Genomic DNA, 24,147 nt, shown 5'->3' with positions numbered 1-24,147 from the left:
AATGATGCAACATCTACTGCTGCAGTGCTTGCATTGGTTGGAGTCCTTCATGGGAGAAACCCTGGACTTCATTATTGTCTGTTGTCACATTTAAACAAACATGCTTCAGTCACTGCATTCATGGATTCAAAACTGGGGTTGGCAGAACAATGGAGCATTCAATGCAAGGAATTGGGCACTTTTCTTCAGATGCAGTACCATCATTACTACCAGTTGAGACAGGACAAGATTTTTTTTCTCTTTAAATGCCCAGTAGCAAACTTCTGTCACTTGCCTATAAACCAGTAGCACAGCTTGAACACTTCCAGTCAACATTCTGACAGCAAGACAATTCTTGCCAAACGTTACCACTAATGGTACTCCAAAGTGTTGTAAGTGGGCCACCGTATTGTGAATAGGGCAATGACCCCACTGATCTTGGGATTTTCCCAACAAAAGGCACCACCAGCTGAATTGGTACTGGCATAGACAATGTGTATTCTAGTCATCAACCCTAGATTCAAGTGGATTTTTAATTTTGCTACTGGGTTGCAATTAATTTCAAGCCCTGAACCATGTCACATCAACATGTAATATTTTAAGCAATGTGGGTCAAGTGTGTCACAGCATTCTTCATCACTTTTGGTGACAAGCCAAGTACCAAGCACATCAGCTTTGAAGTGGAATTCTGTTGACTCAAACTTAAATCTGAAGTCCAGGGAGGAATGATTATCAATCCTCATTCCACATTCACAAATGGAGTGATAGCAATGGTACATTTTAAAACGAGTGTACAAAAGTAACACTTTTTAGCAGTTAAGGTTTTTTCTTCAAACCAGAGCCTGCTGTATCATTTACACCACAACTTCAAATGGTACACTGATCAAGCAGCTTCGTGATAGAAACTGGCAACAAAAAAAGTTGACCTCCAAATCTTTCTTTCACAGTCCCAAAAGTGACTGAAATTAAAATGCAAAAGGAAAAATAAAGATGCACAAAGGAAACTGGGTGAAATCAAAAATAAAATAGTGAATAGAGAACAAACTGGGCAATAAAAATTGAATTGTTAAAGGTTGGAGAAAAAGGTCAAAAGTGAACAGAAAATAAATTTGTTTCTGGTTACCTTCTCCAAGAACCAGCATACTTTCTTGTAAATTATTTTGTTGTGCTTTTGTCAAAAGCGACTATGGTTTAACTTCCCAAGATTCATGCCAAGTATCCAAAACAATTGGCAAATGATGCTTCACGGAGTGAAAGTACTCACAGCCAGAAAACATCCTGACCTGTTCATTCTGCCAATTCTTCAATTTTTGGAAGTTGGCACCAATGCACATTGCAATGGCAAAAGACTGGGAAGAGGCAATAAATAAATTGGGCTCAAGGCCCAACTTGTGGCTTAGGTGCAAACTGAAACATAAATGTTCAGTTATTAGTTTTGGCCACAAATTATTTTACAAGGTAAACCCCTATGTTTACAACTGGAAGTAAACTTGTTTGAGTCAGTGTACGATTCAGTTCAAATAAATCTAGAAGTGTCAGACTTTCTATAGTGTCTGTAAAGATAACAAGATCCTTAAAGAATCTTGCAATACTTACCATTTTTAAAGGTTCCCTCATTCTGTCATATGAAGTTCGGGTGAACCATCGAGGAAATTGAACAGAAAAAAAAGTTAGCAGGGTTGCTTCTGTTGGGACATAAAACTGAAAGTTTTCATTAACAATGATATTTTGCAGACTCTCTTCTCCAGAAGGTCATCTTTTCCTTTGTTATATTCAAGAAAAGGAACCCTTCTCGGTATATTCTGCAAAAAGTCAAGTGAGCTCTTTCATATTTTTCTGGCTAATGCAGAAAAAAATTCACAAGACTAACTCAAAAACAGTGCCCAAAGAAATAGCTTTTGTATATTAGAAAGCTACTTTAGTAAAATTACATTAATTAGTAATTTTACTATATCCAAAAATACATTTAAAACACACTTAAAAGACTGAGATTTGTTAATCACATGTTGTTGAATAGCTAATATTGTAAGACTTTCTTACATCATTGGGGCTTAAAACAGTCTAGTGTTAATGACCAGAACCTTTATTCAAAACAGAGTTGTTGGGCAAACTTTGTTTTCTGCCCTCCTTTGTTGAAGATGCATTGCGACCTCCATTTACTTGATGCACCAAAGCCTGTGTTCCAGGACACTTTCAAATGTCCTCAGAGTGGAGTCCTTCCCTGTGCTACTGCACAAATAAAGATGTTTGCAATTCTGCACATCACAAACATAAAACTGTCCAACTGGACATCTGAAAAATGTGGGACTCTTGAGCTTTGGAATAAAGAGGCTGGAACTTTTTAAAAAAAAGTTATTACAAGTTCTGGGCACTAAGAGCACTATCCATTTTCCTTTGCTTAATTCCTGTGCATGTTGAATGCACTTTCTTCCAGTTCAACTTGTCTGGTAAAAAAAAGCTTTTTTTTAAAAAACCAGAGCTAGGTGGTTATGGGACAGTTTGCATCAAAATAATTTGTAAGCAGTCCCATTAAACTCAGTGAAAAATTCAAAATTGATGAGTCAATGTTTTAAAGGGAATATTTACAGATAGCCAGGGCTCTTAGCAGATTGGTGTTAAGGAACTACAGCCAGAAAGTCTTTTGTTCAACTTCATTTTGTCTTTTGAACAATGGACAGGTCACATATTCTCAGGAAATACCAGCCATTGCCACTTAACTTATGTCAGCCAGATTTGGCTATATCCTTGATTTCTTAGTAATTCATGTACTTCATTTAAGTGTCAACAATAGCGGGCAGTCATAGTAAAGGTAAAAATGCAAGAAAAATGAATTTAAAACAAAAAACCGCAACTTTTAAAATTAGATGCACATTTAAACAGTAGCAAAAAGTACTCAAGCAAAACTATGCAATCCTAGTTCATCTGATATTACAAGTGTAGAAGTATTATCAAGTGAAGCCAATGTTAAGCAACTTGTCTCTATATTCATGTTGACTTTGTTAACCAAGATAAGTGAAATCCATTCCCAAGATGAGCAATCTTGTTTTTTTGTCAAATACTTCAATATTTAATAACTAACCAAAAAAGCCAAATCCACCATCTCGAACATCTTAAAGTGTGCATTTTATAGTGTCTTAAGATTAACCAAATTAGAACTGGACGGATCCTTCACAGGGTACAGCTCTTCACACATTTTTTTCTCTTTCTGGAACAGAGGAAGGATTCTAGGGTTCATTAACTGCCTGTTGAACCAGGTCAGGAATGCTCCTTCTGTGGTCAACAAGTCTTGGCGTGGGACTTGAATTTGGAGCTTCTGGCCCAGAGGTAGGATGCTACCACTGTGTCACAAAGGCCTTTGTAACAGAATGCTACTCAGTATACATGATTTCAAGTGTAACTCCAAAAAAATACAAGCTTAATGCTAAAGTAAGCCAATTATGTTCTTATCTATCTACAAATATATTTCGCTAATCATTGATCACAAACAATTTCTGTTTGAAGGTTTACAAAACTGTTTCTAGATTCAAATACAAATAACAGTGGGTGAAGCAACACATTAAACTTAATTTTATAGCTAACATTTGTTCCATTAAACAATCTTGCATTGGCATATCATCCTTGCATTAGTTCCAATCTTTGTTTCACTTTCATACAGAAAAATAATTGGAACTAAACTTGCCCAAGACCTGCAAGCATTATTGAGATAAAAACAAAAATTGCTGGAAAAATTCAGGAGGTCTGGCAGCACCTGTGGAGAGAGAAAGAAGTAATTGGAGTCCGTATAACTCTTATTCAGAGGTAAAGGGAGGGAGAAATGCATTTTGTACCGTTACGGGTGGTGATGGATGAAATAGAACATCAGGGATGGGGAGAGTGCAGGAGAAATTTGACAAAGATGTCATGGGCACAAGACAGAGTGTTAATGGTAATCTTAAAGACTCACGAAGGTGCAGATAGTGGCTTAAAGGTAAGCTAGCAGAATATGTTAATAGCAGAACATGGGTCAAATACTTGTGAAGGCAAACTTAAGAGACAGATGGGGGAGGGAGACTGGGACCAAAAAAAGGGTCAAGGTAGAGAAGCGAGTTCATGGCCTGAAGCTGTTGAACTCAATGTCAAATCCAGAAAGCTGTAGAATGCCTAATTGAAAGATGAGGTGCTGTTCCTCCAGTTTGTGTTGGGCTTCATCAGAATATTTCATCAGGACAAAGACAGACATGTGAGCATGAGAGCAAGACGGCGAGTTGAAATGTCAAGCAACAGGAAGGTTGGGGTCATGGCTGTGATTGAGCGAAGGTGTTTCACAAAGCAGTCACCCAGTAGACCAAACTGAAGGAGGTGCTTCTTCTGAAAGGAATATTTCAAGTCAGCAGTAGAGGGAAGAAAATCCAACTTGTTCTTGAATTATGCTTTCACGAGTGTTGATCCTTGTTCTGCCTTCAACACATTCTGCTAGCTTACCTTTATGCTATCAGCACATTCTTTAGCCTTCAACACTACCTTTGTCCTGTGCCCGTGACAACAGTGTCAAAACTCGAGCTCCCATCCAACCCATATTTTCTATTTTGCTCCATCTGCTCCATGCACAGTATAAAATTCATCATATTTCTCCCTCTCTTTCAGTTGTAGACTTTAAATGTTAAGTTTGTTTCTCTCTCCACAGATGCTGGCAGACCTTCTGAGTTTTTCCATCATTTTCCCTTTTCTGTTCATATTTCGAACATCTGCAGTATTTTGCTTTTGTTTAAATATTTTTGAGAGATGTTTTCATGGAGAAATTTTACTTAATGCTTGAAAGGCATTTGAATAGTTCATTTATTTCAAAAATATGGATTCAGATAGAAATGTATTTAAATTAGCTACAAGAGAAAAATCATCTTTTGAAGGTTTCTCACACAGCAGAGCAACATGCCTGATTTTGATTGGTTCCAGGGGATCATATTTTTGCCTGTCATTTCCCAGCATGATCACTTACTCCTGGAACCTCTATGTTGGTCTAAGAACGAGGGAACTGAGGGTTCTGCGCTGTCCATTAACATTGCCCTTTTGTTGTGCAATTCTAGCAGCCATTGTACTGTATCTTACTGCATTCCAACAAGATATGAGAGAATTATGCCCCTCCTTCCTCATTACTGTGAGTGACTACCAATCCATTATCTAAAGACTTAATTTCCCCAGATTAAAAAACAGAAAAGTGTCAATGACAATACTTTCACTGTTTGATGAGCCATATACATTGTCCAGATATTCAATTCCATTGCACTCATTTGGCATGAAGATGAACACTACTATCTCTCAGCTTGAAAAAACACATTTCTTTCTACTGTGATTTGATGAAAGATGTTTTAAGTAGGGATGCTTGAAAATTGCTGTCAGATGGCCAGCGATTTGCATTGGTACATAGACCAGAGGTATTAGATAAGGAAGTGCATTGTAAAACACTCCAATGTTGTACTTCAACACAAACATTCTTAAATAATTTCTGTGCAGAGAATCACAACAACAGCAAAAACAATTTTCCCATTAAATGGGCATGAAATTAGTTGCTGCTTCAACTCAAGATATCATAGATTGAGACAAAGTAGAAAAAGCCAACTAATCAATTCTGTGCCAAATGCTTCTTCTGCTTTAGTACTGGAGGCTGCAGCTGCTGCTCAAAGATATTCAAAAATTTCACTATATCATAGTTAGGCAAGTAGTCTTAAAGACAGCACCCGGAATTTATTTTAGCAGAGATTGAAATCTGACCTCTTGTTATGATCAACTGTTCCCTGCAAAACGTGAGGGTTGAGGAAGAAATCTATCTAATCAGAAGATATTCCTCTTATGTGAGGAATAAAAAAATGACCAGGGTGAGGTTAGGGCCGGTCAAGGACAGTAGTGGGAACTTGTGTATGGAGTCAGTAGAGATAGGAGAGGTGATGAATGAATACTTTTCTTCAGTGTTCACCAAGGAGAGGGGCCATGTTTTTGAGGAAGAGAAGGTGTTACAGGCTAATAGGCTGGAGGAAGTAGATGTTCGGAGGGAGGATGTTCTGGCAGTTTTGAATAAACTGAAGGTCGATAAGTCCCCTGGGCCTGATGAAATATACCCTAGGATTCTTTGGGAGGCAAGGGATGAGATTGCAGAGCCTTTGGCTTTGATCTTTGGGTCCTCACTGTCCACGGGGATGGTGCCAGAGGACTGGAGAGTGGCGAATGTTGTTCCTCTGTTTAAAAAAAGGAATAGAAATGACCCTGGTAATTATAGGCCGGTTAGTCTTACTTCGGTGGTTGGTAAGTTGATGGAAAAGGTCCTTAGGGATGGGATTTACGACCATTTAGAAAGATGCGGATTAATCCGGGATAGTCAGCACGGATTCGTGAAGGGCAAGTCGTGCCTCACAAATTTGATAGAATTTTTTGAGGTGGTAACTAAGTGTGTTGATGAAGGTAGGGCAGTTGATGTCATATACATGGATTTTAGTAAGGCGTTTGATAAGGTCTCCCATGGTCGGCTTATGATGAAAGTAAGGTGTGGGATAGAAGGAAAGTTGGCTGATTGGATAGGTAACTGGCTATCTGATCGAAATGATGTGGAGATGCCGGCGTTGGACTGGGGTAAGCACAGTAAGAAGTCTCACAACACCAGGTTAAAGTCCAACAGGTTTATTTGGTAGCAAATACCATAAGCTTTCGGAGCACTGCTCCTTCGTCAGATGGAGTGGATACCTGCTCTCAAACAGTGCACAGACACAGAAATCAAGTTACAGAATACTAATTAGAATGCGAATCTCTAAAGCCAGCCAGGTCTTAAAGGTACAGACAATGTGGGTGGAGGGAGCATTCAACACAGGTTAAAGAGATGTGTATTGTCTCCAGACAGAACAGCTAGTGAGATTCTACAAGCCCAGGAGGTAAGCTGTGGGGGTTACTGATAATGTGACATAAATCCAACAGACAGAGGGTGGTGGTGGATGGAAAATTTTCAGACTGGAAGCAGGTTGCTAGCGGAGTGCCAGGTCCTCTGCTATTTGTGATTTTTATTAATGACTTAGAGGAGGGGTCTGAAGGGTGGATCAGTAAATTTGCTGATGACACCAAGATTGGTGGAGTAGTGGATGAGGTGGAGGGCTGTTGTAGGCTGCAAAGAGACATAGATAGGATGCAAAGCTGGGCTGAAAAATGGCAGATGGAGTTTAACCCTGATAAATGTGAGGTGATTAATTTTGGTAGGAAAAATTTAAATGTGGATTACAGGGTCAAAGGCAGGGTTCTGAAGACCGTGGAGGAACAGAGAGATCTTGGGGTCCATATCCACAGATCTCTGAAGGTTGCCACTCAAGTGGATAGAGCTGTGAAGAAGGCCTATAGTGTGTTAGCTTTTATTAACAGGGGGTTGGAGTTTAAGAGCCATGGGGTTATGCTGCAACTGTACAGGACCTTGGTGAGACCACATTTGGAATATTGTGTGCAGTTCTGGTCACCTCACTATAAGAAGGATGTGGAAGCGCTGGAAAGAGTGCAAAGGAGATTTACCAGGATGCTGCCTGGTTTGGAAGGTAGGTCTTATGAGGAAAGGTTGAGGGAGCTAGGGCTGTTCTCTCTGGAGCGGAGGAGGTTGAGGGGAGACTTAATAGAGGTTTATAAAATGATGAAGAGGATAGATAGAGTGAACATTCAAAGACTATTTCCTCGGGTGGATGGAGTTATTACAAGGGGGCATAACTATAGGGTTTATGGTGGGAGATATAGGAAGGATGTCCGAGGTAGGTTCTTTACTCAGACAGTGGTTGGCGGGTGGAATGGACTGCCTGCTGTGATAGTGGAGTTAGACACTTTAGGAACATTTAAGCAGTTATTGGATAGGCACATGGAGCACACCAGGATGATAGGGAGTGGGATAGCTTGATCTTGGTTTCAGATAAAGCTCGGCACATCGTGGGCCGAAGGGCCTGTTCTGTGCTGTACTGTTCTATGTTTTCATGAAGATTACAGGTCTACAGTAGCCTGGAACAGATGCTTCAACCACTTTTGAATGTTCAGACTAGAACAATTGAATAGCCCAGGTTGCCAACCTACATATGCCTCCACAGCTGGTGGGGGAAAGTAGACTGCCTTGAGCCAGAAGAATGCAGCACAAAAAAAACCAAGTTTCTTAGAATAACTGACTGCCTTGATATCAAGACCATATTTGACCAAGTGTGGCATCAAGGAGGCCTAGCAAAACTAGTCAATAGGAATCTGGTGGAAAACTCTCCACGGGTTGAATCATACCTGGCACAAATGAAGATCATGGTGGTTGTTGGAGGTCAGTCACCTCAGCACTAGGACATCACTGCTGGAGTTCCTAGTCCCAACCACCTTCAGCTGCTTCATCAATGACCTTCCTGCCATCAGAAGGTCAGAAGTGGGAATGTTCGCTGATAATTGGACAATATTCAGCACCATTTGCGACTCCAGATACTGAAGCAGTCCATGTCCAAATGCAACAAGACCTGGACAACATCCAGACTTATGTTGACAAATGGCAAATGACATTCGCGCCACACAAATGCTAAGCAATGACCAACTTCAACCTCACCCCATGACATTCAACAACATAACAATCACTAAATCCCCCATTCTCAACATCCTGGGGGCTACCATTGACCAGAAATTCAACTGGACTAGTCATATAAATACTGTAGCTACAAGAGCAGGTCAGAGGCTAGGATTCGTGCAGCAAGTAACTCACCTCCCAACTCCCCAGTCTGCCCACCATCCAAAAGGCACAAGTCTGGAGTATGATGGAATACCCTCCACTTGCCTGGATGAGTGCAGCTCCAACAGCACTTGAGAAATTCAACACCATTTAGGACACAAAGCAGCCTCTTGATTGGCACCACATCCACAAACATTCATTCCCTCCACCACCGACGCATTGTGGCAGCAGTGTGCACCATTGACAATGAACTGGTGAAACTCACCAAGGCTCCTTAGACAGCCCCTTTCAAGACATGAGCACTACCATCTAAAAGGATAAGAACAACAGATACACAAGAACACCACTACCTGGAAGTTCTCCTCCGAGCCAATCACCATTCAATTCAGAAATATAATTGCCATTCCTTCACAGTTGCTGAATCAAAATCCTGGAACTTCCTCCCAAACAGCACGGAGTGCATCCAAAACACAGACTGCAGTGGTTCAAGAAGGCAGTGCATCACCACCTGATTCATTTGGGGATGAGCAATGAACGCTGGCCTAGCCAGCAATGCCAACATCCCTTCAATGAACAAAAATAGAATCATTTTGCTAATTCTGTCCTCTGCCTAAATGGAAAAGCTGATATAATTTGAATACCCATGTCAATCTGCAGCAGAAAATAGACCTATTTATTTTACAATTCCACTATGTTAGAATATACATAGACAGTCATGTTTCTCTGCCTCACAGTCCTGGTTTAAGGCTGAGCAATGCATATAATGAAGCTGGGGAGAAACGCATAAATCTTCCTCGCTAGTTAAGTTTCTTCATCACAGTTTGGGGGTGGTAGCACAGTGGTATTGTCACTGGACAAGTAATCCAGAGACCCAGGACAATGCTCTGGGGACCCAGGTTCAAATCCCACCACGGCAAATGAAGTCCAAGGATAACCACAAAACTACTGTTGAATTTCATTAAAAACCCACCTCGTTCACTAATATCCTATAGGGAAGGAAATCTGCCATCCTAACCTGATCTGGCCTACATGTGACTCCAGACCCACAGCAATGTGGTTCGCTCTTAGACTCACAATGCCCATTTAGTTCATGAGCAATTAGGGATGGACAACAAGTGCTCTCCAGCGATGCCCTAAACAAGTGGTGACAATGACCCAAGACTATTGGAAATTGTGTAATGCAGGTTTAGCTTGAATTACTATGACAATAATAGCTGTGAAAAATCTTGCACACAATGCAATCAGAGATCATCAAGGTGGAAGGAAGCCTTTTTCTTTGGATGGCTATAATAGTGGACCTGAACAAAAATATACTTCATCCAGTTAAAACAACTCCCCCATCACAATTATAGGAGAATCAAACAAAAAGGTAAACCAAAAATCCCCTGCTATAATTGTATTTTTGAACTACTTGGAATCCTCCCCAAAACTACAGGCAAAATCTAATTTGTGCTCATTGTTGGGTTGAATTTATTTTTTTACAAGATGCGATAAGTTTTTTTTGGGAGATATCAATGATGCAGAAAAACTCGGGTGTTTATTACTTTACACAGACTAAACATGAAAGACGCAAAATAATTTGGAAACAGTGGACTTTATGCACCAAGCAGGCAATTTGGCCAAATTGTTTCTTTTTTAAATCATCCTTGAGTTATAGCAAGAGTCAACTCCTTACAAGCCCTCAAGTAAGCAGTATGAGAGAAGGTTGAAGAAAATCAGTAACTACACGCAAAACTGAAAATGAAGGTCTACCAAAATCCATTAAGATCAGGGAAACTTGCCTCTAGAAGTCAGGTAAAAGTAATATCAGAACAAACTAGTTATTTTTAAGAAAGCTGATAATTCTCAAAAATATGGACTAGGTTTGGCTGCATCCATGGAGAGATGCGTGGTAATTTTCCTGAAACCTTTACTGTTTTTCACTCGAGATGTTAGTATTTCCGTTTGGAATTTTGGAGTATGTGAGCAAATGTAAAATTCCATATTTTAGCAAGAAGTATAAAAGAGAAGCATATTATTTAAATGGCGAGAGTTTAGAGACTTCTGAGATGCAGAATGTGTGAATCACAAAAGCCTGGTACTCAGATACAGCAAGTAATTAGGAAAGATAATATTAGAATGTTATTTTTCATTGCGAGGGGAATTGAAAACAAAAGTAGGGAGATTATTCTTCAGGGCACAAGTAAGATCACACCCAGAATACTGTACACTGGCCTCCTTACTTATGGAAGGATGTAAATGCGTTGGAAACAGTTCAGAGGTTTACTGAACTAATACCTGGATTGGGAATGTTGTCATATGAGGAAAGGTTGGACAGGCTAGGCTTGTATCTGCTGGAGTATAGAAGAGAAAGAGTTGACTCGGTTGAAACATCCTGAGGGGGTCTTGCCAGGATGGATGTGGAGACAATATTTCCTCTTGTGGGAGAATCTAGAACTTTTGGGGGGGGGGGGGGGGGGGTGTCACTGTTTAAAAATAAGGGGTCACCCATTTAAAGCAGATGAGGCAAATGTTTTTCTCACAGAGGTTCATGAGTCTTTGGAACACTCTTCCTGAAAAGGTGATGGAAACAGAATCTTTGAATATTTTTAAGGTGGAGGTGGATAGATTCTTGGTAAGTAAGGGGGTGATAGGTTATTCGGGTTGGCAGGATGCAGATTTGAGGTTATTATTAGATCAGCCATGATTTTATTAAATGGCGGAGCAGTTTCAAGGGGCCAAATGGCCTGCCATTCTATTCTGCTATTATTTCAGATTTCCAGAATCCACAGTATTTTGCTTTTTAGGACTGTCTCAAAACATTTACTTTCAACCATCTACGAAAAAGCTAAATTAGAGCTTAAAAGAAACTTTTCAAAATTGAGGGGAAAGAATAATTTTGATACAAGTCAGGCTATATACAGAGGTGGGTCTCAGAGTCAAAGATAATCAGAATAAAGTTCTGGACAAATTCTTACAATGTGTAAGAGATATCTAAATGATAAAGAACCTCGACTGCTCCTTTTCACTATAAGTCCTATTCCAAACATGCCAAAACTAGTCGACATCATTGCATTTGTTGAGCTGCATTGGAAAGGAAGGCATAAAGAGATCTGAAGTAAAATCTTATGCAGAACCTTTATGTTGTACCTCTACCTCTTCAGCTAATTCCACGATTGTTCCTTTCTGCTCTGTCCACGATTGTTCCTTTCTGCTCTGTCAGACCAGGCTATAACTTTACTACCTACCATGAACCATTTCTCTTGATGCCAGTGACAGACCAATCCAGTTCTATCAATTAATTGCTACAATGAAATAAGATACTAATGTCAAGCAATGTACTTATGCAACTATTAGTTAAGGAACATTGATAAAACTGCCGCAATACTCCAATGAAATACTGTATGTATTTTCACAAACAATTTCAAAGATAGCATGATTACCAATACAACATACAAAAACTTTGATCATGTGCACTAGCTTATAAGCCCCAATGAATTGTGTACACTTTCAACAACAGAGAATCTAGTCTGCCAAGAGTAGACAGCTAGAAGTTAACAGTCTCATGTCATTTTTGTTCAGTCTCTAGTAATCTGATATCAGATACCGAAAGGATTAGAGCTGAGCAAAAGAAAAAGTGTGCTTTAAGAGCCCTGTGACCACATGAAGACCAACACAAAATCTGTCATGCAGTTCTCACTTCATTGGGCAACTCAGTGGCCAGTATATGATGGTCACCTAGGTATAGATTTTTTTTGAACAGCTAATGCTTGTCCTGTTCATGTTCAGTGCAGAAAAATGAATGGCAGGAGCATAGCTCCAAATCAAATACTACGGGAGTAGATACCATGCCCAACCACAATAAACCAAACATTGTACTTATTGTAGAGAACCAGATGCAACACTATATTGCAAGTATCTCAACATTAATGGAGCCTTGTTTACCACAGATTCAGAAATCTGTTATGTGGAACATACAACATCACAATGAATTGTAGGCGGAATATTGTTTTCGTTCTAATATGGCACTGTAAATGAGTCGAGGCATATTACTGTGCTATTCACTCAAGCCTACATTAACAAACTTCTGATTTTCTATTCCAGACCAGTATTTTAGTACAATAGCAGGAGAGATGGTTACTCCAAAGAAAGCAAATTAAAAAGCTCAAAAGTGTCTCTGAAAATCATTTCACACAACTGGGATGCCCAGCAAAGCTAGTAAATGAACCACATTAATGAGCTCTGTCATATCACTTTTCTGATTTTATTTGGACAATAGCCAGTCACAATCATTATCTGTATATATTCAAATGAAGTTTCTACATTTGGTGCTCTTACCTTTTTGTGTTTAAACCCAAGGAAATGCATTTTAAGATTCATCTCAGATGTACAACGAACATCACAGATCTAAAATTAAAATATAAATGTAGGGCGCTCGGAATTTATTATGAAATGTTACATATGCACAGTTATGCTATCCACTCAAAAAAGTATGAATGATTTATTGATAATTCAATGGTCATACAGTGTCGGTCATAAAACTGTAACCCAGTGAGAATATTTTACAGGCAGACAATTTTTGTTGCAGTACATATAAATAAAAAACAAACATCCCCAGATCCACAAAAAGCAGTGGGGTGGCACGGTGGTTAGTGCAGAGCATCATTTACTCATCGATAACCGACTCATTGATGCTCAGTTTAGAATCTATCAGGACACCCTGCTCTAGACCATACTTCAGTCTTGGTACAAACATGGAACGGGGTGGCACAGTGGTTAGCACTGCTGCCTCACAGCACCATGGACCTGGGTTCAATTCCAGTCTTGGGCGACTGTGTGGAGGTTGCAAATTCTACCCATGCATGTGCAGGTTTCCTCCAGGTTCTCTGGTTTCATCACACACTCCAAAGATATGCAGGTTAGGTGTATTGGCCATGCTAAATTGCCCCCCTTAGTGTCACAAGATGTGTAGGTTAGGGGGAATTAGTGGGGTAAATACGTGGGTTTACTCTCTGTTGGAAGTCAGTGCAGACTTGATGGGCTGAATGGCCTCCTTCTGCACTGAATTCCAGTGGTGAGATGAGTGTGAATAATCTTGGTATTAATTTGACTGGGTATAACATCAAATGAGTCTGAGGAAAACTAAAATCAATGGGAATTTGTCAGGGTGAAACAATCTCCTGTTTAAAGACATACCCAGTAAAAAGGAAAAGTAAAAGGTAAAAACTCAGCAGGTTTGGCAATATGTCAATACTCCATAAATAACATGCTCCAAGAGGGGATTGGCAAGCATTGACACCTATGTTAATCTCATTCAACTGATTAACTATGGCAGGAAAATCTTTTAAAATATTCTGAAAGTATTTTTAATATAGGCTACGGCAGTTTCATGTTTAATTCTGTGTTTAATTAGCTAAAATTGTCCCCTTGCGTCGGGGGACAAGCTGGGGTAAATGCATGGGGTTACAGGGATAGGGCCTGGGTGGGATTGTGGTCAATGCAAACTCAATGAGCCAAATGGCCTCCTTCTGCACTGTAGGGATTCTACGAGGATAGTAGTTGAGCGCTACAGTTCGGTTTTCACTTTCCTCCAGTCCTTTTCAACACAATAGTAGCTAGACTTCCCAGTTGAAAGTGCATGTACACGGACAGAAAAGGATTTGTCCATCATAGAACGCTGAACCACTGACATGAACAGAAATTTAGCAAGGGACAGGGAGCATGACAATTGATGAAGCGAGGGTTTCCTCCCGGTGCTGTGGTTCCCTCCCACAGCCCAAAGACTTGGGGTGGCACAGTGGTTAGCACTGCTGCTTCACAGTGTCAGAGACCCAGGATCAATTCCGGCCTCGGGTCACTGTCTATGTGGAGTCTGCATGTTCTCCCTGTGTCTGCATGGGTTTCCTCTGGGTGCTCCGTTTCCTCCCACAGTGCAAAGATGTGCAGGTTTGCTGGATTGGCCATGCTAAATTGCCCCTTAGTGTCCTGGGATGCATAGGTTAGAGGGATTAGCAGGGCAAATATGTGGGGTTGTGGGGATAGGGCCTGGTGAGATTGTTGTCGGTGCAGACTCGAATGGCCTAATTCTGCACTGTAGGGTTTCTAATCGATTGCAGATTCTTTTGTGCATGACATAAATTTGTCTATATGGCCTGCCTTGTCCACAAGTAAACATCGTAATGATGAGGGAACGGAGCTACAATGAAAAAAACTGCAGTGAAGGGACTCGTATACAGGAAGGAATACAAGGCTGCTGGTGGTTGCATCCAGAGGGTGAAATTAGACAATAGTTAAATGTGCGGGAGACAAAAATCCTAAATTGGGATCGGTTTGGAGAGGGAGCCGACAAGGCTCAGGAGAGGCAAGACGCCAGGTGGCCGTTTATATGGAGATGGCGATTGGGATGCCATGAAGGAGAACATAAACGTTTAGACTGGGCAGATGTAGAGCTCACAGACAAAGTCCAAGGGTGAAGCCAGTTTTCACAATATATACACAGCGTAGCCAGCGTTGTTTAAATTGACAACGGAAGACAATATCCGCCATTTTCCCACATGTTTTATAACCAGGTTCAAAATGGCGGACGACCTTTACTCCGCTACAATGTATTCAGTCACGGTCTCTGCGCTCACACTGCCTTCAACACTCACCTTGCAATAGAAAACGTTGGCCGCAACCATATTTTTCATCTCACGATTCGCGCGATCATCTCGTCGATAAGCGTCACCCATCATCCTGAGACGAACACTGCGGCAAATGAAAGAAAACACATTCGTAAACACGAATCAGGATTTGAAGCTGAACAAATTCGCGACACAAGATAACAAGATCGTCCGTGAATCTAACTACTCCCAGCTCATTTTAACATCATGGATCATCGCAACTCAAAAGTAAAGATGGCAAGTGCTACAATAAACGGGAAACCCACTTCCCGGGTCCCGTAATATTTATAATCCATTAAATTACCGGATAAATAATCAAATCCTCGCACAAACAGCGAGGTTCCAACCGACACCCACCCTTCACAACTTCCCGGCGTGATCGCGTCACTTCCTTAGTAACAGAGAGCCCGCCTTCAATCTTCAGGGAGAAAACCGTGCTTCGAAAAGCGAATTAAACGTTAAGAAAAGTCACATTGGCCTCGAATGCAATAGTTAGAGACCAGGTCAGCCCGGCCGAGGTAATATTTCATGAATTAGTATTTACGATTATGAAGTAAGATTGGATTTATTATCGTCCCCCCGGGAGCAAAACAAAATGGCCGTCACCACACTTTCGGCACACACGGGAAATGACGTAAGGGGCCCCACCGGAAGGCTTGTGTTGATGAAAACTAAATCTTCGTCGTTGATGAAGGTTGGATCACCGAGAAGGCCAAGTGGTCGTCGTTATTACTACTAATCACCTCATCGGGTTTGAAATATCGCATTGCTCCTTGACGAGTAATCTCCATCACTAACTGCGCTGGTCAGTGAAACATAATCTTAGGTGAAGGAGTTGTACGTATATTCATTCGAATGCGTATGTGTGTTCGGCAACCCGCTCCTGGTGTTTTTTTTAAGGCCCGGACGATGTTGATGAGGTTATAACCCTATTATTTTGTCTTCATGTTAACAAGGTCTAATTAAGTATTTAAGTGAGATAATAAAAATGTTCATATGACTTCTATGTTATGTAATGGCATTTGGTAGCTAAATATGAACATACGAATTAGGAGTAGGCCATTTGAACCTCCAGCCTGCCCCACAATTTAATAAGATCATGGCTGATCTGACTGAGGTTTCAACTCCACATTCTGTCTACCCCGATAACTTTTGCACAATGCAAGGTATGTTTCCATTCATGTAATAATGGGAAAAGTCATAGAGTGGCAATGGTATGAACATTATGTATTTTTAAATTAAGGCATAAAAAAGTGCCAAACCCATTGTCGAGGATGCCACTGAGGATGAAGTGATGAAACAAATTCGGGATTGCAGTTTAAAAGGCTGAAGCAACAACGAGGAAACAAAGAAATTCTACGGTGTTGAGAATTAGATCAGGAATTAGTTTGGGTAATGGGCCAAGTGGTGAGGTTATCACACAGGACATGGATAAGTGGGTCAACATATAAACTAAACTGAGTTTAGAAAGAACATGAGAAAAAAAATCTTAAGCGATCTTTGGGTTGCAGTAGTAATTTTTTTTAAAGTATAAAGAGAAAATTTGGTGGAGAGTCCTATAGGATTCAACATTATATCTGTTTCTCTCAACAGATTTGTCAGACCTAAATTTTTTCCAGCACTTTGTTTTTAGGTTTCCTATATCAGTGGTACTTTGCTTTTATTTGTGGCGGAGAGACATTGGAGGTGCAAGAGTGCTAGATGAGGCTTCTCATAAAGAATACAAGCAGAAAAGACCATGTAGCCCATTGAACTTGCTCCCTTGATATTCTGAAGACATTGTTCTGTCGATCATAGAAACTCTATAGAGCAAAATGAGGCCATTCTGCCCACTGATACAGCACTGACTCTGTGACAGAACAATTTAGGCCCATAACCTGCCCTATCCCTGTAATCCCACAGAGTTTCTTCGCAAGTCTCTCTCTTCCCACGCCCCCCCCCCCACCCCCCCCCCCACCCCCCCCCCCCACCCCCACCCCCCCCCCCCCCCACCCCCACCCCCAACCCCCCCCCCCCCCCCACCCCCCCCCACCCCCCCCCACCCCACCCCCCCCCACCCCCACCCCCCCCCACCCCCCCCACCCCACCCCCCCCCACCCCCACCCCCCCCCCCCACCTCCCCCCCCCCTCTCCTCCCCCCCCACCCCCCCCTCTCCTCCCCCCCCACCCCCCCCTCTCCTCCCCCCCCACCCCCCCTCCCCTCCCCCCCCACCCCCCCCTCCCCTCCCCCCCCACCCCCCCCTCCCCTCCCCCCCCACCCCCCCCTCCCCTCCCCCCCCACCCCCCCCTCCCCTCCCCCCCCACCCCTCCCCCCCCCACCCCTCCCCCCCCCCTCCCCCCCCCACCCCTCCCCCCTCCCCCCCCCTCCCCCCCCCTCCCCCCTCCCCCCATTGACTAGAAAGTCAACTGGACTCACCACATAAACACAGTGGCTACAAGAGCAGATCAGAGGCTAGGACTACTACGGCGAGTAACTCACTTCCTGACTCCCCAAAGCCTGTCCGCCATCTACAGGGCACAAGTCAGGAGTGTGATGGAATACTCCCCACTTGCCTGGATGGGTGTAGCTCCAACAACACTCAGAAGCTTGACACCATCCAGGACAAAGCAGCCGCTTGACTGGCACTGCATCGACAAACATTCAATCCCTCCATCACCGACGCTCAGTAGCATCAGTGTGTACTATCTATAAGATGCACTGCAGCAATTCACCAAAGATCCTCAGACAGCATTTTCCAAATCCACGCCCACTTTGATCTAGAAGGACAAGGGCAGCAGATACGTGGGAACACCGCCACCTGCAAGTTCCCAAGCCACTCATTGTCCTGACTTGGAAATATATTGTAAGAGTTTTAACAACACCAGGTTAAAGTCCAACAGGTTTGTTTGGTAGCAAATACCATAAGCTTTCGGAGCGTTGGTCCTTCGTCAGATGGAGTGGAAATATGCTCTCAAACAGTGCACAGAGACAAAATCAAGTTACAGAATACAATATATATTGCCATTCCTTCAGTCGCTGGGTCAAAATCCTGGAATTCCCTCCCTAATGGCGTTGTGGGTCAACCCACAGCACATGGACTGCAGCGATTCAAGAAGACAGCTTACCACCACCTTCCCAAGGGCAATTGGGGATGGGCAATAAATGTTGGCCAGCCAGTGATGCCCATGTCCCACAAATTAATTTTAAAAATTCAAGAACTGTGTTCCCTTGCTCTTGATTGATTCCATTCACTGGGCAATGTCTCATTATCTACCCTGTCAAGCCCCTTCATAATCTTAAATGTTTGAATGGGATCACCTTTCAGTCCATGAATCAATCTGGTGAATTTTCACTGCATTCTTCAATGCAAGTGTATTCTTCTTTCAATATGGAAACTAAAATTGCACATGATATTCTTAGTGTGGCCTCAACAAAATCCAGTTGTAGCAAGATTATTTATTCTTCTATTCTAAAACTTGCAATAAAATAAGATCACTTGCTTTCTTAATTGCATGCTCTACATACATGCTAACTCTGTGTTCATTGAATCATAGAATCCCTACAGTGCAGAAGGAGGCCATTTTGGTCCATCAAGCCTGCACAACAATCCCACCCAGGTGCTATCCCTGTAACCCCATGTATTTATCCTGCTAGTCCCCCTGACATTCAGGGGCAATTTAGCAAGGCCAATCCACCTAACCTGCACGTCTTTGGAGTGTGGGAGGAAACCCACACAGACATGGGGAGAATGTGCAAACTCCACACAGACAGTCACCCGAGGCCGGAATTGAACTGGGTCCCTGGCGCTGTGAGGCAGCAGTGCTAACCACTGACCATGCTGCCCTTCCTTGTACAAGTATTCCCAAGTGTCTCTGAATATCAAAATTTAGTTTTCACACTTTTAAAAATATATATTGCTTTTCTATTCTCACCTCTCACTTTATACTCTGTCCAGCCACTGAATCGCCTGTATCACTTTGCAGTCTTCTTGTCCTCACAGCTTGTATTCCCGCTTATTTTTTTGAATCAATAGTAAACTTGAATACATTACTCTGTCTCTACATCTGAGTCATTAACATAAAGTGACATAGTTGAGACCCCAGCACTGGTCCTTTCAGCACTCCACAAGTCAAAACCTGTTAATTTGAAAATATCCCATTTATCCCTACTTTCTGCTCCCTGCCCTTTAGATGATTTATCCTTTGTCCAGTCCTCCATCTGTGCTAATATATCATAGTAAAAAGTCTCACAACACCAGGTTAAAGTCCAACAGGTCTATTTGGTAGCATAAGCTTTCGGAGTGTTGCTCCTTCCTCGGGTGAGTGAAGAGTTGTGTTCACAAACAGGGCTTACATAGACACAGACTCAATTTGCAAGATAATGGAATGCGAGTCTTTACAGGTAATCAAGTCTTTACAAGTATAGACAATGCGAGTGGAGAGAGGGTTAAGCACAGGTTAAAGAGATGTGAATTGTCTCCAGCCAGGACAGTTAGTGAGATTTTGCAAGCCCAGGCAAGTCGTGGGGGTTACAGATAGTGTGACATGAACCCAAGATCCCGGTTGAGGCCATCCTCATGTGTGCGGAACTTGGCTATCAGTTTTTGCTCAGCGATTCTGCATTGTCGTGTGTTATGAAGGCCGCCTTGGAGAACGCTTACCCGAAGATCAGAGGCTGAATGCCCGTGACTGCTAAAGTATTCCCCAATAGGAAGAGAACACTCCAGCCTGGTGATTGTTGAGCGGTGTTCATTCATCTGTTGTCGTAGCGTCTGCGTGGTCTCGCCAATGTACCATGCCTCGGGACATCCTTTCCTGTAGCGTATCAGGTAGACAATGTTGGCCGAGTCGCAAGAGTATGTACCGAGTACCTGGTGGATGGTGTTCTCACGTGAGATGATGGCATCCGTGTCGATGATCCGGCACGTCTTGCAGAGGTTGCTGTGGCAAAATTGTGTGGTGTCGTGGTCACTGTTCTCCTGAAGGCTGGGTAGTTTGCTGCGGACAATGGTCTGTTTGAGGTTGTGTGGTTGTTTGAAGGCAAGAAGTGGGGGTGTGGAGATGGCCTTGGCGAGATGTTCGTCATACATTTGCAACTCGGCCAACGTTGTCTACCTGATACGCTGCAGGAAAGGATGTCCCGAGGCATGGTACATTGGCGAGACCATGCAGACGCTACGACAACGGATGAATGAACACTGCTCGACAATCACCAGGCAGGAGTGTTCTCTTCCTGTCGGGGAACACTTCAGCAGTCACGGGCATTCAGCCTCTGATCTTCAGGTAAACGTTCTCCAAGGCGGCCTTCACAACACACGACAACGCAGAATCGTCGAGCAAAAACTGATAGCCAAGTTCCGCACACATGAGGACGGCCTCAACCGGGATCTTGGGTTCATGTCACACTATCTGTAACCCCCACGACTTGCCTGGGCGTGCAAAATCTCGCTAACGTCCTGGCTGGAGACAATTCACACCTCTTTAACCTGTGCTTAATCCTCCCTCCACCCGCATTGTCTACTCGTAAAGACTTGATTACCTGTAAAGACTCGCATTCCAACCATTATCTTGTAAATTGAGTCTGTGTCTACATATGCCCTGTTTGTGAACACAACTCTTCACTCACCTGAAGAAATCATAGAAATCATAGAAACCCTACAGTGCAGAAGGAGGCCATTCGGCCCATCGAGTCTGCACCGACCACAATCCCACCCAGGCCCTACCCCCACATATTTACCCGCTAATCCCTCTAACCTACACATCTCAGGACTCTAAGGGACAATTTTTAACCTGGCCAATCAACCTAACCTGCACATCTTTGGACTGTGGGAGGAAACCGGAGCACCCGGAGGAAACCCACGCAGACACGAGGAGACAGACAAGAAGGAGCAATACCCCGAAAGCTTGTGCTATCAAATAAACCTGTTGGACTTTAACCTGGTGTTGTGAGACTTCTTACTGTAATATATCATGCCCATCTCCACAAACCATTTTCTTGTGTATTTAATCTTTCAAGTGGAATCTTATTGACCGCCTTTTGTAAATCCATATATGCTACATGGACTGGTTCCCCTTTACTACCCTAAGTATTACACCCTTAAGTATTATATTATAAATTTGTCAAATGTGATTTCCCTTTTGTAAAATCATGTTGCTTTTTTCTAATGACACTACGCTCTTTTAAAGTACTTTGTTAATAATAGATTCCAAGGCCTCCTTGATAGCCTGCCTAACTGGCCTGTACTGTAGTTCCTTCTTTTCTCTCTCTCCCTTCTCCCTCTTTTGCCTGATTTTAGTCCCTTGAGTTTCTCCACCACTACTTCTCTGCTGACATTTATTACCTTAATATCCTTACTCTTGTTCGCCCCAAGGTTACTTTCAATTTCCAGTATATAGTTTGTTTGTTCTATTGTGAAGACAGATACAAAATACTTGTTCAATGGCTCTGCCATTTCCCCACATCCCATGTAAATTTTGACTGTTTCTGCTTCTGATGCATCAATATTTACTTTGCTGCTCTCTTCCTTGTAAGTGATTTTACAAGCATATTAAAATCTGTTTTCATATTTGTAACTAGTTTATACATTTCTTCAGATTTTAGCAATGCTTTGGTTGCCCTTTGGTTTCTAAGACACTCCCAATCCTCAGGTTTACTGCTAATCTTTGCAACTTTAAGTCTTTTAAAATCTAATATCACCCATAACCTGCTTAATAGCCACGGATGGATTTTTCTTATTGAGCATTTGTTTTCAGTGAAATGTACTTTTGTTGAACATTTTGAGTAGTTTCTTTGCTTGTTTCTCACTGTTATCTTTTTCTCTGTATCCAATCAACCGTAGTCAGCTCTCCCCTCATACAGATGTAATATGCTTTGTTTTAAAATCCTTTTTTTGAGAGGGATATTGCTATATCATTTTCAAATTTAATGTGGAATTCAATTGTGTTATGATCACTATTTCCTAATGTTACTAATGAACATCTGCCTCATTACACAATACTAAATCATATTGCTCCAGGAAATTGTCATAAAAAGCATTCTATAAACACACTGTCCAGATCACCTTTTGCAATTTGTTCAGTTAACAAAGATTAAAGCCTCCAACACCAATTATATTGCCATTGTTACAAGCTGAATAATTTTTTGTTTACTGCTATATCAGTGGCATGATAACTGTTTTGGCAGCAGCTATATACACCACCAGTGTTTCCTGGCCCTTGCTTAATCTCTCATACTGATTTTAAAATTCTTGATGTTTCTTTCTCACTAATCTTCTTATGTCATCCTTTACTTTCAGGGCTATCCTTCCTCCTTTTCCCTTCTGCCTGTCTTTTCAAAATGTTATGTATCCTGGAATGTTAAATTTCCAACCATGGTAATTATGTAACCATGTCTTTGTAAAGGCCAGCAATCAAAACCATTTATTTCCATTTGTGCCTTTAGTTTATTTATCTTATTGTGGATGCTCTGTATTGATTGAGGCAACATTAATGAAAATTTGTTTTACTGCTATTCCCTGCATGGATCTTGCTCTCTGATGCACCATTACCGTTAAACTCTGCCCATTTCTATCGCACTTAGCTTGTCTTTGCCAAATCAAATAACTTTTCTCTTGCTGACGTTTTTCTTTGGATTTCTAAATCTCACTTCATCTGACTCCTCCCCCTCTCTTTAGTTTAAAACCATTGTAGCCCAAGTTAACATCTTGCCAGGGCACTGCTTGAAGTCTATTTCAACGCTACAGCTTCCTCTTTCCCAAGACTGTTGTTTGTGCCCCTTGAATCAAAACCCACTTCTTTCTCACTGAGCTTTGAGCCACACATTTAACTCTCTAATCTGATTTATCCTATGCCAATTTGTTCATGGCTCAGGTAGTAATCCAGAGAGTATTACCTTCATGATTCTGCTTTTAATTTAGCTGCTACCTGTCCAGACTACCCCAGCAGAGCTTACTTGTGTTGTACCTATATGTATCATAAGAACAGGATCTTCCCCTCCCACTCCACACTAGCCCTGAGGAGATGTCCTTAACTCTGGCATGGGACTGGTCTCAGGGTCTTGGTTGCAAAAAATAGTGCCTATCCTCCCAACTATACTGACCCCCTCCTCCAACTACATTCCTTTTTACTTACCCCTTCTTGGATGACTCACCACACCATGCTGCCGTGGTCAAGTTGTTCATTCACTCCACTGTCCCTGCAAGAACCTTGAACCTGTTAGACAATTGGAGACGCTGAGGCTTCTCCATTGTTACCTTCTTGATCCTCCTCTCTCTCGCGTGCAGTGGCACCCTCTTGTCCCTGACCATAGATCACATCAGAATTACCGAGACTAAAGAGTATGTCTGCACCCTGGAACAACGTATCCAAGTAACTTTCCCCCTACCTGATGTGTTGCCCCTTCTGAAGCTCAGACTCCAACTCTGAGATGAAGTTCATCGAGCTGCAGACAGTTACTGCAGATGAGGTTATTGTAGCTCATGTAGGCTACCATCAGTTCCCATATGCTATATCTGCAACACATTAGTCGTCTTGCCATCTTTATTCTGTTCCCTTTAACTAATTTGGTTTTGGGTTGAGAAATATCACTGTCGTAATTTGTATATTTAAGTAGTTTAATCAATTAAACAGAGTTTAATGCAATGTTGATTAAACAGAATTGAATGCAATATTTTTATCTCCCCGCCAGATAAACTTTGTGCTTTCTCAGTTGGTATTTAGAAAGAGAGGAAGAAAATACTTACCAACCAATCACTTACCTAGTTCTCTTTGTCATGCTAAGATTTATTTAGAATGTTATCTGTAGGCTCTGTACCCATGCACCTGCTACTTTTATATTCACTGCTGGTCTCGCTCAGTTCTCATTCT

General features: G+C 42.0%; 1 protein-coding gene across 1 annotated transcript in view; it reads right to left on the bottom strand.

The window, feature by feature from the left end:
• Nucleotides 1-15,683, bottom strand: part of LOC144508946 (uncharacterized) — a 70,400-nt gene extending 54,717 nt beyond the window's left edge. The window contains exons 1-4 of the mRNA XM_078237163.1: nucleotides 15,661-15,683; nucleotides 15,292-15,388; nucleotides 12,980-13,048; nucleotides 1,576-1,597 (exon numbers count right to left, since the gene is read on the bottom strand). Coding sequence (XP_078093289.1) covers nucleotides 1,576-1,597; nucleotides 12,980-13,048; nucleotides 15,292-15,375 — 175 coding nt within the window. The 5' untranslated portion in view covers nucleotides 15,376-15,388; nucleotides 15,661-15,683. The remainder of the gene's footprint in view (nucleotides 1-1,575; nucleotides 1,598-12,979; nucleotides 13,049-15,291; nucleotides 15,389-15,660) is intronic.
• Nucleotides 15,684-24,147: the final 8,464 nt, after the last annotated feature.

The sequence above is a fragment of the Mustelus asterias genome, chromosome 2, assembly GCF_964213995.1.
Source record: "Mustelus asterias chromosome 2, sMusAst1.hap1.1, whole genome shotgun sequence".
Taxonomy (NCBI): domain Eukaryota; kingdom Metazoa; phylum Chordata; class Chondrichthyes; order Carcharhiniformes; family Triakidae; genus Mustelus; species Mustelus asterias.
The sequence above is the reverse complement of the archived record's forward strand: the minus strand, read 5'-3'. Positions and strand labels throughout refer to the sequence as shown.